General features: G+C 31.2%; 2 protein-coding genes across 2 annotated transcripts; both read right to left on the bottom strand.

The window, feature by feature from the left end:
- Nucleotides 1-1,118: 1,118 nt before the first annotated feature.
- LOC111706583 (uncharacterized) lies at nt 1,119-2,633 on the bottom strand (the record flags this gene model as incomplete). The annotated part of the gene is given in 2 exon segments (XM_023479494.1): nt 1,119-1,746; nt 2,453-2,633. Coding segments are annotated over 2 exon segments (665 nt in total), but the record flags the coding sequence as incomplete, so codon positions are not given.
- A 1,596-nt stretch (nt 2,634-4,229) lies between these two features.
- On the bottom strand, nt 4,230-10,649 carry LOC111706579 (calmodulin). The gene is made up of 10 exons (XM_023479490.1): nt 10,609-10,649; nt 10,478-10,525; nt 10,126-10,162; nt 8,703-8,776; nt 7,972-8,007; nt 7,426-7,439; nt 7,225-7,274; nt 6,256-6,291; nt 5,268-5,315; nt 4,230-4,366 (listed from the first exon to the last, which is right to left on the bottom strand). Exons 3-10 carry the CDS (start codon nt 10,156-10,158, stop codon nt 4,325-4,327), a joined length of 333 nt encoding a protein of 110 aa, XP_023335258.1. The 5' UTR covers nt 10,159-10,162; nt 10,478-10,525; nt 10,609-10,649; the 3' UTR covers nt 4,230-4,324.
- Between the last annotated feature and the right edge of the window lie 2,159 nt (nt 10,650-12,808).

The following is a 12,808-nucleotide window of genomic DNA, read 5'->3' as shown; positions in this document are numbered from 1 at the left end:
AACTACCCTTACTACCCCAACTACCGTCTATATTTCAGAGAGACCCCACCCCCACCCTTGCAGGTGAATCTGATGGCAACTACCCTTACTACCCCAACTACCGTCTATATTTCAGAGAGACCCCACTCCCACCCTTGGAGTTGAATCTGATGGCAACTACCCTTACTACCCCAACTACCGTCTGTTTTTTAAAGAGACCCCATCCCCACTCTGTGTTTATTCTATGCGCATGGTATACAATATGGGTATCGATTCCCATTAAATCACATGTTTTAAGCTTGTTTCTGGCATTCATAACACTCTCCGACCTTTACTATCCTCACCACCCACCTTCTGAAGAGTGCACATTTCGTCGTCAAAAAAAAGGCATTTTATACATACAGCACAAACCTTCGCACATTGAGTCTTTGTCACAAACTCAAATTTCCTAATTCCTATATCTTTCCTACCTGACTGTGTATATCCTGACATATGTAAAACTTTCTGGATCTAACAGAATTCATCTATTTATGGTCTAAGACAATGTGTTGTAAAGATACAGGGATTAGAAAATCAGAGTTTGTGGCAAAGACTCACTTCTTTTGCCATCCCTCACATTCTTTTCAGCATATTTTCAGAGATACAAAACATGGCATCGGAGACTCCAAGCTTATTTATAAGGAAACCATCCAAATTTTTTTTGAAAATCAAATATTTACCAAATCTTTTAAGGGTTAAATTTGCTCAATTGGGGAAAACTGTTACAGAGCATCGAAATCTACACCCTCTCTTTGATATGTCAGGGTTACCCACAAAGGATGAGACTTCAGAGACAAATGTACGCAATTTATACTGTGTCGAGATTCTAATATTTATACTTCTCTGCAACTATAAACTATTTCTTTCCTTTCCAAATCATGGAATAAGCCATTAAAAAGCTATATTTTGGGCAGAAGACTTATTTTAACATTGGAATCGTCATATTTTAGTGAATTTAGGTCGTCTTTACAGTTTCATACTTTGTGGGTAACCCTGTGACTCTGCCAAATTATAATTTGGACGTTTGAAATGGTCCCCGATGAATAATAAGTGAAATTTAACGAAAAAATTAGCATTAAAACGAATTTGAATATATTTGCCTGATATAGTTCTCTAAAGCTTCATCAACACTAGTCTTTGGGATCACAGTTATCACATCTTTCTCTATTATTTCAGTATCATAAACGTTTTCGGGTTCAGCGTCAGATTCCTGGGTAGCTTTATCATTTAATGTTTGAACAATTTGATTGTCGGAGTGTTCAAAAGAATTTTCAAGAGCTTTTAAATATTTGTGTTTCTTATCCATGGCATTTTTTGCAGATTCATTTTTCTTAGTTTTTGTAAATTTATTAGTTTCTGAACCGACTTCATGGCTGTTGTCCTGGCTAACATTTGTATTCTCTTTCATTGAAAAATCGTTAATGTAAGTATTATTCAGGTCTTGAATGTTCGGTTCTTTCATGTTTTTAAATGTTTCTCCAATTTCGAAATTTTCATCGTACAAATCTTTATTGGCAATCCCGTTTCCCATTTCATCAGTAATGTGTGTGGGAGTGTCAGTAGAAACATTGTTTTCGATCTCAATTGAGTAATCATAGTATTTCCTTTCTGATATTAAATTCAATCGGTCTAAATCAATGGTTTGATTAAAGATATCTGTTATGTTGCTATGCAGCTGTTCTGTACTGGGCTGTATGCTGATGGCAGAAACATTCAGTACTGTCAGTCCTAGAAACCAATTCCATTAATTAGAGACTTTGTTTTAAAAAAACAACGAGAATACTTTGTTCTAATTATAAAACTAGGGTTTTGTTATTGACACAAAAAAGAAAGGTAAAATTTCAATTTTGGGAGATTAAAATTTTTCAACTTATAAAATGAAATCTAATATAATAAAATAATGTTGTAAATATTGTCAACTAGCAATATATTTAAATCCTTTTTATATTGATTGACTGGAAAAGTAATTTTCGCATTGGAATACAATTTTAACCATAAAAAACGTCAATATCTATCAAATTTGATCGGATAAAGGTTGAAAGGGTACTGATGTGAATCGGGCATTGCCATCTTTGCATGGAAGGTCACTTGGCAATACGGTTACAGACCCTTTCAACATTTTTTCATTTATATATGATCTCGATCAAAATGAACAATGAACATAAAGTCATAACGTGAGTGTGTTGTGAAAGTATTGATTTACATCAAATTAACTCCTCTTCGATATCCCGTCATACGCATGCACTGCAGGGATATTTTTTATTGTGGGATCGAACATTAATACTCGATTTTAAAAGTGCCCTAATTTGATATCATGATCAAGCGTTTACGATAAACAATATCTAAACAAAAGTTCCGTTTTAAAGATTATTACTCATGGTGCGCGAAATGCTCTGATTTATAAATCTATTATCATCCTTGTTTAAAATGTCACCTGTAATAAAATAACTACAGATTACACTTTCCCTCATGATCTCCTTTACTCCTGGTATACTTGAGTTAACTGTACGTACACAGAGCAGAGAGATATATTAAACCTTCTCCCTGCTAACACCGACACACAACTAAACCATTATAAACAATGTATTACTTGTAATACCCAAAAAACTGTGACAAAAAATCAAAATAACTCATCTATCGATATATTCTTTAGATGGAATGTACCCTTCCCCTTCAACCCCCCCCCCTTCCATTAAACCAGGCCTTTTTTGTGGTCACCCTGTGTAAGAGTGAAACTTTATGATGATGCTTCAATTCTTGTCTTCTCTCTTTTATTTAATAAATCATTAAATATTTCCCAGATTCCTTTATCCGTGATAAATCTCACACTTCTTGTGAAAAGACTAAAAATCTTGTTCAATTGGAGAAAATGAAGATATTTCGAATCAAGATGAAAAAGTAACTAATTTAATTTTGGGCAAATATCTCTTTTTAGAGAGATCACGATTGAAAAATTTCAGTTTTCATAAAAAAAAATAAGAATATCTCCGGCATTCTAAACCTGGTTTTTAGGGTATCTTTGTGAATCAGCATGTCCCACTATAAATGGAGAGCTACTTGAAAATACGGCTTCAACCCCTAGTCTGAAGTTGTAGCAAATAAATAGGTTTAAAAGAATTTAACTTTCTTTTTATAATTATACGTTTTAAAGATGGTTAATCATAATACTAATTTTTTAGTCCATAACAATTTAGTACCCTCTTTTTTTCCGCTGGACTTTAATCTTTATTTGGTTTTATACTCACCTCTATCAAAGCATTTTTTTCATATTAAACATTGAGCTCCAATAAAATAATGATATGCAAAATTCCGGGTAATGTTACATCGTCTATAGGCAACATCCCCCCTACTGAACTTCTGACCTACTAACTTTCCGACCTATAATTGCAGTATCGGACCTACGCCAGCTCTTTATTTTTTGTATTATTTGAGGGTTGGGTAAGGTAGGAACAATTTCTGGGCCGAGCGCTGCGGCCACAAGTCTATCTAGAAGCTGTAAAACCACGTGTTAGTAGGTCGGATGTGTAGTATAGTGGATTTGGCGTAGGTCGGAAGTGGAGGATAGCGGATACAAAATTCCGTCAATTGTAGTCAGAATTTTCTCACATTGTCTCTACAGAGAGAGAGCCTGTTCTACGCCGACTAAGCTTGGATTTTCTGCCTCATAAATCTTGAAAAGACGACATCTTTTGACCAATCTGTTATTTAAGTTTATCTATGCATAAATCCTTTATATTATATGAATATATATATTATATATATTTTAGTTTGTCTTTGCATGTATTTATATATATTATATATATTCATCAGGTACTTAAACAATTTTACCAGGAAAATAAATTTTCGCTATCAAAGTTGATCTGCTTAGAACTTAAAATATTTAGAACTTAGAATATTAAAATCAAGCTAAAAACATTCCCGTGGGTCTCACGAGTTCCACAAACAACATTTGAGACAAATCGGTCCAGGGGTTCCGGGGTTATGATTGGACAAACAAACAAACAGACATACAGACACAGAGAGACCCAAACAGAGATTACAACTTTATTTATATAAATATCTAGCTTCTGCATTTTTTACTATTTACTTTATAGGTTGTAGAAAATACTTTTCTTTTGTTGCTTAAAACGTCGGCTTTCCGCTGGGTAGTCCAGACTGGGCAGTACAACTGCATGGTGTGAGAAATAATGGAAAATTATCAAAATAGAATCTGTAAATATAAACTTGAAGATTTGACATTTTGCTCCAAATCTCTAAATTATCTATTTTATTGAGTAACTAACATTTTACTATCACAATGTTATATTTACTGTGCCGTCATCATTACTCGAAATTCTGAAAAGTCCACCTGAAAAATACAACTTTAAAGGGACTGTCCACTAATTTGACCTGAAAAATACAACTTTGAAGGGACTGTCCACTAATTTGACCTGAAAAATACAACTATAAAGGGACTGTCCACTAATTTGACCTGAAAAATACAACTTTAAAGGGATTGTCCACTAATTTGACCTGAAAAATACAAGTTTAATGGACTGTTCACTAATTTGACCTGAAAAATACAAATTTAAGGGACTGTTCACTAATTTGACCTGAAAAATACAATTTTAAAGGGACTGTTCACTAATTTGACCTGAAAAATACAATTTTAAAGGGATTGTTCACTAATTTGAAAATATACCAGAAGTGTATTATCACATTTGACGTTTTGATAAATAGAAATATTTACAAAAAGTGCAGAAAATTTTACAGGAATCAAAGGTTATTTTTACGAACTACATTCTTAATTTTTAGAAAATATTTGAGCAGAATATTTGACAAAAAAGTAGGATTCATGTTTTTTAGAAATTTTAGAATAAAAAATACACACTTAAATTGTACTGGAAAATAAACGATATAACTGAACTGCATATTATAATATTTATCAGGTTGTAAAGTAAGAAAAACAACTAAATAGTACAGCAATTAAACAATCTGGCTGTTCATCCAATAAAAAGTCAGTTTGTACTGCAAAATAAGTAATCAGATTCTACTCTATAATAAACAATCTGATTGTTCTTTAAAATAAACATTCCAATAGTACTGCAAAATAAACATTTTGATTGTACAGAAAAATAAACAAATAAGATGTACTGCAAAATAAACAATCAAAATGTACAGCAAAATAAACTACGATATTGTACTGCAAAATAAACTACAATATTGTACTGCAAAATAAACAATCCGATTGTACTGCAAAATGAAAAAACCTGTCCGTCATTGTTTACATCCGCTTCTTCCACCATTTCCTCAACTTCCTGAAAAAAGATTGATCTAAACAAGTTTTTAACTTTTTTTTTGAAGTGTAGCAACGAGGAAAAACTCTATGATGACGTCATATTTTCCGACAAAGGTGTCGCTGGACTTTTAGAATGCTATTCGCTTTTTGAAAGTGTAAACTGATGTAACAAAAAATATTGAAAAATATTCAAAAGGAGTGTACGTCTGACTAGACATGGAAGTTGATCTGATACCTATCAGACGTTTTTACTGTGCATATTTTTTCAGCAAGAGCGCAACTTCAATCTTTAGAATCGGTTTTTAAAATTATTCAATGACGACCACGAAAAATGTAACAAAAACTCTACAGTGAACTAATTAGTTGTTTAGGAACAGGTTGAGAAAATAAAAATTAACTAAATTTCATCGAAAATAAGTAATTCAGTTATTGGTTTCTGAAATGTATCACTGTTCAAAAACATTTTCTGTAGATTTCCTGGAATTTTTATTGAAAAGACGACATTTGAATAAATCTGCAAACAAATTCATAAAGAAATTCAATATAAATTTCAAAAAGAAATTCATAAAGAATAAGAAATTCCATTTAATGATGAAAAAGAAATAATTGATTCCAACATTGGTTTATTAAAAAATTTCTACTGAGAAATGTGTTCCTAAACATTTAATTAGTTTACTGTAGAATTGTTGATACATTTTTCGTCGTCGTTATTTCAAATTTTTTATAAAACCGATTCTCAAAATCATCCCTCCAAAATAGGGATTTTTAAGATTGAATTTGCGCTCTTGCTGAAAAAATTTGAACCGTAAAAATGTCTGATAAGTTGTCTCAAATGAATCCTAAAAAATGATTCTACAATACTGCATTCTCAGCTCTACTATATGTCTATTGTCTAGCCATTAGCCAGGCACTTCCTTTAACATGTTAATGGAATCATCATTTATTGGTGTACTTTTTACCTCTAAACTGATATCCACACCCAGAAAAGTTAAAACCTATAAAACAAATTCAGATCTTATATAAACTGAGAAATGTCTTGGTAAGAACTTGTGATAAATTCAAAATAATAAACAAAATAATAAACANATAAAAAACAACACCAAATTTACGATAAAATAATAAACAACACCAAATTTACGATAAAAAGTAAAACTACAGATGAAACTCCATGGCCATAAGTCAATCAGATAAAAATGCACTTTTTTTCTCGACTAATTTGTCGTTTTCAGTCTTATTGAACTAATTCATGTATATAGTAAGCAAAAAAATATGTCTTTCCTATACTTATGTGCACATATACCTAATTTTATAAACATACAGTGTCTCTGAAAAACGTGTATTCAGGCTTGTTAGCCTATAATAAATATCATTGTATCTTTCAATAAAATGCCGTTTTAACCTTCAAAATTAGGCATAATGTTCGAAAATGTGCTCGGTCCCATTTTTAAAGATATTAGTTACTTTTTCACCCACTACACAGGCGTTTTATTTTACTATAAATTGTTAAACTAGGTACAATGTCCATGATTTGCAGTGTCGTCGCTGAAACATTTTGCTCTAAAATGCCGTTTTAATCTTTAAAATGTACTCGAAATGTACTCAATGCCTTTTCCTAAATTAAAACATCCTTTTATATAATTTATTTAGAAAAATCCTTAATTATATTATTAAAAATACGCAATTCATTCTATTCTTTGGCATAAAATGTAAAAATAAAATTGTGATTTAAAATATTTGGCCTACCTTTGAGTAAAAAAACGACATTTTATAGAAACACGCTTTATTGACGACCCCTTCCCCCCAATTTACGGACTTTGTACTTATTAGGAACACTTTTTAACACAATACAGCGAAGGTTAGTACTCTAAAAAGCCTAAACACTATCTGAAATATCTGTAAAACATTTTAAAAATACAAACTCTAATCACCTTTTTTATTTCTTTTGCTGATACATAGCCATTCCTATCTTTGTCAAAAACTAAATAGAATAAGTTAGGAAAAGAAACACATAAAAAATGGTGTTCTTTGTGTACTTGATGTATTTGATGTAACTTAATGTACTTAGTGTACTTGGTGTACTTTAATTAAATTGTAAGTTAAAGATAATTATACAAAAGAACATATATAACCTGCAAAAGCATCCCTAAACAAGATTTAATCTTTAATAAAAAAATTAGTTGAAAATTAGACTATTTCCCTAATTAAATTTATATTCCTTACTCAAATGATTTTACCCGCCTTCAAATTCACATATGCCGTTGTCTGGAGGCTAGAAATTTGTAAAAAGTTAAAATTATATTTAATGATACCCTTTGCGGATGAGACTTTATTGAAAACATAAAACTCTTTAGATATAAAGGTCATGTTCTTTTTCAGATAAATCAAATGATTTGGCGAAGAAGAAAGCTGAGAAATCTACGAAAACATAGGCCAAATTTAATTAATTTGAACCATGTTAATGAACCACCAATTAGTTCAAGTTACGCGCTGGCACTCAAAATACTGCTTAAATTGTCAAAATGAACCAACCATATTTAAACTGTGGCTCATGTTTGAAAAGCGTCTAGGCGCGGTTCAAAATCTTTAAATTCGGCCTCATGTAAAATGTAAACTTAGCACTTGAGTTCAACTTTGTTTTAAACCCAACATTTTCTTTTTGATTAAATAATTTGCTCCTTAACTCCTCATCCGAAGGAACATCCTTGATACGTCTGAAAAAAAAGTGTACATTGTTGAATAGATAACAAACGTTACTTTTTAGTAGTTGCAATAATTAAATATTGTTTTTTAAAAAGAAATAAAGAGCACATAAATAACACAAAATAGATATACAATTACAGGGTGTTCCGCGAAACATGACAGTTGGTAAATAGTTTAAAATGTTTTCTTTCATAATTTGTTAAGTATGTTTAATACCAAAGACAATAATAAAATATCATATAGGAGTCAAATTATCATAAAATTAACTTCGAAGTAAAATATATTTGAGCAAAAGATTTTTTAAACGAATTAAACTGCAAAAAGTCTTTTATATATAATACAGTATATTGAAGAAGACATTCAAAACTATTCACCAACTGCCATGTTTCGTGGGACACCCTGTATTATAATTGCAAATTTTCAAAAAAAAAAATGGAAACAAAAGTCTAGATTTTATTTCAAGTCTTATTTAATCTACAAATTAGCACTGTAAAGTATGCAGGCAAACTGAGTAAAATATTTTTAATTCTTTACTTTATCCTCTTACATATAAAAGGAAATTTTTTTCTATTTTGTAAATTGGCCTGTCTGATTCACAATACTTAATATCTAATCAAGAATGAATGATATATCCGTGCTATATGAAAAAATATTGGTTTCTAAAAAAATTGTAAAAATAACGAAGACAAGATAAAATAAGGTTCACCTTGCCATCATGATAATAAACTCTGCAAACTCAATAGTTCCACTTTTATCTATATCCGCTTCCTCTCTCATCTCCTAGACAAGAAAATATATCCACTTCCTCTCTCATCTCCTAGACAAGGAAATATATCCACTTCCTCTCCTATCTCCTAGACAAGGAAATATATCTACTTCCTCTTTTATCTCCTAGACAAGGAAATATATTTACTTCCTCTCTTATCTCCTAGACAAGGAAATATATCCGCTTCCTCTCTCATCTCCTAGACAAGGAAATATATCCGCTTCCTCTCTTATCTCCTAGACAAGGAAATATATCCGCTTCCTCTCTCATCTCCTAGACAAGGAAATATATCCACTTCCTCTCTCATCTCCTAGACAAGGAAATATATCCACTTCCTCTCCTATCTCCTAGACAAGGAAATATATCCACTTCCTCTCTTATTTCCTAGACAAGGAAATATGTCCGCTTTCTCTCTCATCTCCTAGACAAAGAAATACATCCATTTCCTTTCTTATCTACAAGACAAGGAAATATATCCACTTCCTCTCTCATCTCCTAGACAAGGAAATATATCCACTTCCTCTCCTATCTCCTAGACAAGGAAATATATCCACTTCCTCTCTTATATCCTAGACAAGGAAATATGTCCGCTTTCTCTCTCATCTCCTAGACAAAGAAATACATCCATTTCCTTTCTTATCTACAAGACAAGGAAATACATGCACTTCCTCTTATATCTCCTAGACAAGGAAATATATCCGCTTCTTCTCTTATCTCCTAGACAAGGAAATATATCCGCTTCTTCTCTTATCTCCTAGACAAGGAAATACATCCACTTCCTCTCTCATCTCCTAGAAAAGGAAATATATCCTCTTCCTCTCTCATCTCCTAGACACGGAAATATATCCGCTTCCTCTCTCATCTCCTAGACAAGGAAATATATCCGCTTCCTCTAACAAGGAAATATATACACTTCCTCTCTTATCTCCTAGACAAGGAAATATATCCACTTCCTCTCTCATCTCCTAGACAAGGAAATATATCCACTTCATCGTTTATCTCATAGACAAGGAAATATATCTACTTCCTCTCTTATCTCCTAGACAAGGAAATACATCTACTTCTTATAAAAATAGTGTTTAAAGCAGTTATTAATTTAGGGAAATGTTTGTGTACTTGTCTTGCAATGAACTTTTTTTTCTAGATAAAATAAGCTTCATAACAAAACAGATATAAAAAACATTCAATTGTTTTTGAGAAAATCTTGGAACCTCTGAATTTTACAGCACCTTGCTTTTATATACAGCTGAGTTGATATTATAGCAAGATGATTACTTTATGCTACGTCTATAATGAAATTAAATATATAGTGACCATGAGTGATAAAGTACACAATAGTTTAATAAATTAAATTCGTTTTTACCTTTAGTTCATAATCTGTAGGGTTGTAGCCCATGGACCTAACAATGGATAAAAGACAATTTTAGACGTCTCTAAGCTATATGTACGTTTTACATTCTAGGATGGATCATTTTAATGTAACAAAAATATCATAAAGACTGAAGAGAGAAAAAAAAACATGCATTAATCACTTTATAGAACGATGGGCCGGTACGAATTTACAGCATTTCCAATTCCTGATTTTATAAATTTATTTTTGTGTTTCCTTAAAGTTTGACCGGCTATAGTCTCACAAGTAACCTGCATATTACATACAACTTACACAAACTCAATCACACCATTTTATTTGGCAAGATATTAAAAAAAGCCCTAACCTTAGAACAGTGCTCAACTCTTTTGTGTCAATAGTGCCGTCCCCGTCCCTAGGTATAAGAACGTTAAATAACCGCTGTCTAAAAATGTATGTTTTAAAAAAATCAATCTTTTTTTAAATTACGATTATTACCTGTCAAATATTTCAAATGCATCTTTAAACTCCAAGAACTGATCTCTTTTCAAAGAACACGTTTTTTGTGCATTTTCTTCATACGTAAAAATGTAAAAAAATGTTTTTTTTAAGGAAAAAACAAATATAAAAAAAATGTAATGCATTATAGAATGCTCAAAAGAAAGCTTGGTTTGGACTAATAAAATTTTGGAACGGAAAGACGAGATTCAATTTACCGTACTTGTATATCCTTATGTTTATATCAAGCAATAGTTTAAGAAGATGCTTTGAAATCAACTCATCATGCATTAAGTAAAATATGAAATAAGTCTACACTGCAGAACTTAGGGTTTTTTTCGAAGATCCGCATCGGTTTCGCTTCCTTTTCTCAAAACTCATTTTCCCGAAAAAATGTGAAATCACGCGAAAAAGTTAATGCGAAAAAAAATTTCACAATTTTTACGAAAGTTTTTTTTTCTCTGGAAACCATATGCAGAACTAATGTGTTTTATGTTAATTAGTCTATTCAAAATTATAGGTTAGGAGTCTGCAGACGTTTTCCTGGTCCACAGTTTTTTGGTTTCCACTGTATGAGAAGAAAAAGCGTGTTTCCTGCTTAGGTCTAATTTCTTTAATTCTTCCAATTCTATCAAACAGTCTTCAACACCACTAGATAGTATAGGGTTATAAACAGTCTTCAACACCACTAGATAGTATAGGGTTATATACAGTCTTCAACACCACTAGATAGTATAGGGTTATAAACAGTCTTCAACACCACTAGATAGTATAGGGTTATAAACAGTCTTCAACACCACTAGATAGTATAGGGTTATAAACAGTCTTCAACACCACTAGATAGTATAGGGTTATAAACAGTCTTCAACACCACTAGATAGTATAGGGTTATAAACAGTCTTCAACACCACTAGATAGTAGAGGGTTATAAACAGTCTTCAACACCACTAGATAGTATAGGGTTATAAACAAAGAATGAGATAGTAAAGTGGGTACTAATGCTGAAGACTATTGAATTTAAATGCTAACTCAAAAAACCTCTATGGTACTACCCATAGAAGACAAGATTAATGATATTTAATATTTCAACATTATATTTAAACGAGCATTGCGGAGAAAATGAAAAAGATGGTCGAAAGAGTGACGCAGGAGAAGTAAAAAAAGAAACACTGCACAGGTGTTTTCTTCTCTTGTATAATTTTGATTTTATCGAAACTTCAATGTATCATTTACTCTCTGACAAATTAGAATCAATGGAAATTTAAACCCCCGAGGGATTCAATAATAAACCCGAGGGCGTAGCCCAAGGGTTTATCATTGAATTCTCATTAATTCTAATTTGTCTGAGAGTAAATGACATTCTTTTGTAAAAAATAACAAATTAATTTTATTATTTATTATTATTTTAAAAACTGAGGGATTAAATGAAAATTGTTGCATGCCAAAAATCCAGCTTTTTATAAAGGAATGATTTGTTAGTCACTTAAACCACTTTCAAGAATCAAGTCATTTTATGCCGTAATTGAGAATTTAAAAAAGAACTTTTATAAAATAAAAAATGCGAAAACAAATCATTACCATCTGTTAAATCATAATTCATAAATATATATAATCAATAATGAACTTAGCTTCAGTTTCTTCTTGAAAAATGACTAAAATATTTAAAAATACATCACGGTTTTTATACCCCAATGTGTATAAGAAAATTATTTCCCCCCCCCCTAAAAATTACAAAATTATTGGAACTCCTTCCTTGTCCGCTATCGTCCGATTTTTTATTTTCAATACTATTTCTCAATTTAATTAAATTACCCCTAACACCACTTCTGCACTAAATTCTATTTATTTTAATTATATTCCTGTGTACTGCAGGGGAACATCTTAATCTGAAAAAACACAAAATTACAAAGATTTTTTCTTTATAACTCTATAAATGGTATTTAATAAAAAAATTTGAAATCTGAACATGGTATTTATCTATAATTTTTGTATTCTAAAACACTGAAAATAATGAATTTTTAAAACATTTTTTACAAACAACAGGTAAAGTATCTAAAAGAATTTATAAAGGTCGAATCAGCAAACATAAGACGACAATTCATGTTTTATTATAATAGGCAATTCAGAATATGGCCTTTTATAAAATAAAATGGTAAAAATTTAATTATGAACAATTTGAAATCACTAAAATTCTGATTTT

The sequence above is a fragment of the Eurytemora carolleeae genome, unplaced genomic scaffold (assembly GCF_000591075.1).
Source record: "Eurytemora carolleeae unplaced genomic scaffold, Eaff_2.0 scaffold735, whole genome shotgun sequence".
Lineage (NCBI taxonomy): Eukaryota > Metazoa > Arthropoda > Copepoda > Calanoida > Temoridae > Eurytemora > Eurytemora carolleeae.
The sequence above is the reverse complement of the archived record's forward strand: the minus strand, read 5'-3'. Positions and strand labels throughout refer to the sequence as shown.

Coding starts and splice junctions, on each gene's coding strand:
- LOC111706579 (XM_023479490.1), bottom strand. CDS start 10,158: ATGGGCTACAACCCTACAGATTATGAACTAAAG. Junction 8,777..10,125: donor CTACAGATTATGAACTAAAG/GTAAAAACGAAT, acceptor TTTCTTGTCTAG/GAGATGAGAGAGGAAGCGGA. Junction 4,367..5,267: donor ATGTAAACAATGACGGACAG/GTTTTTTCATTT, acceptor TGTATTTTTCAG/GTGGACTTTTCAGAATTTCG.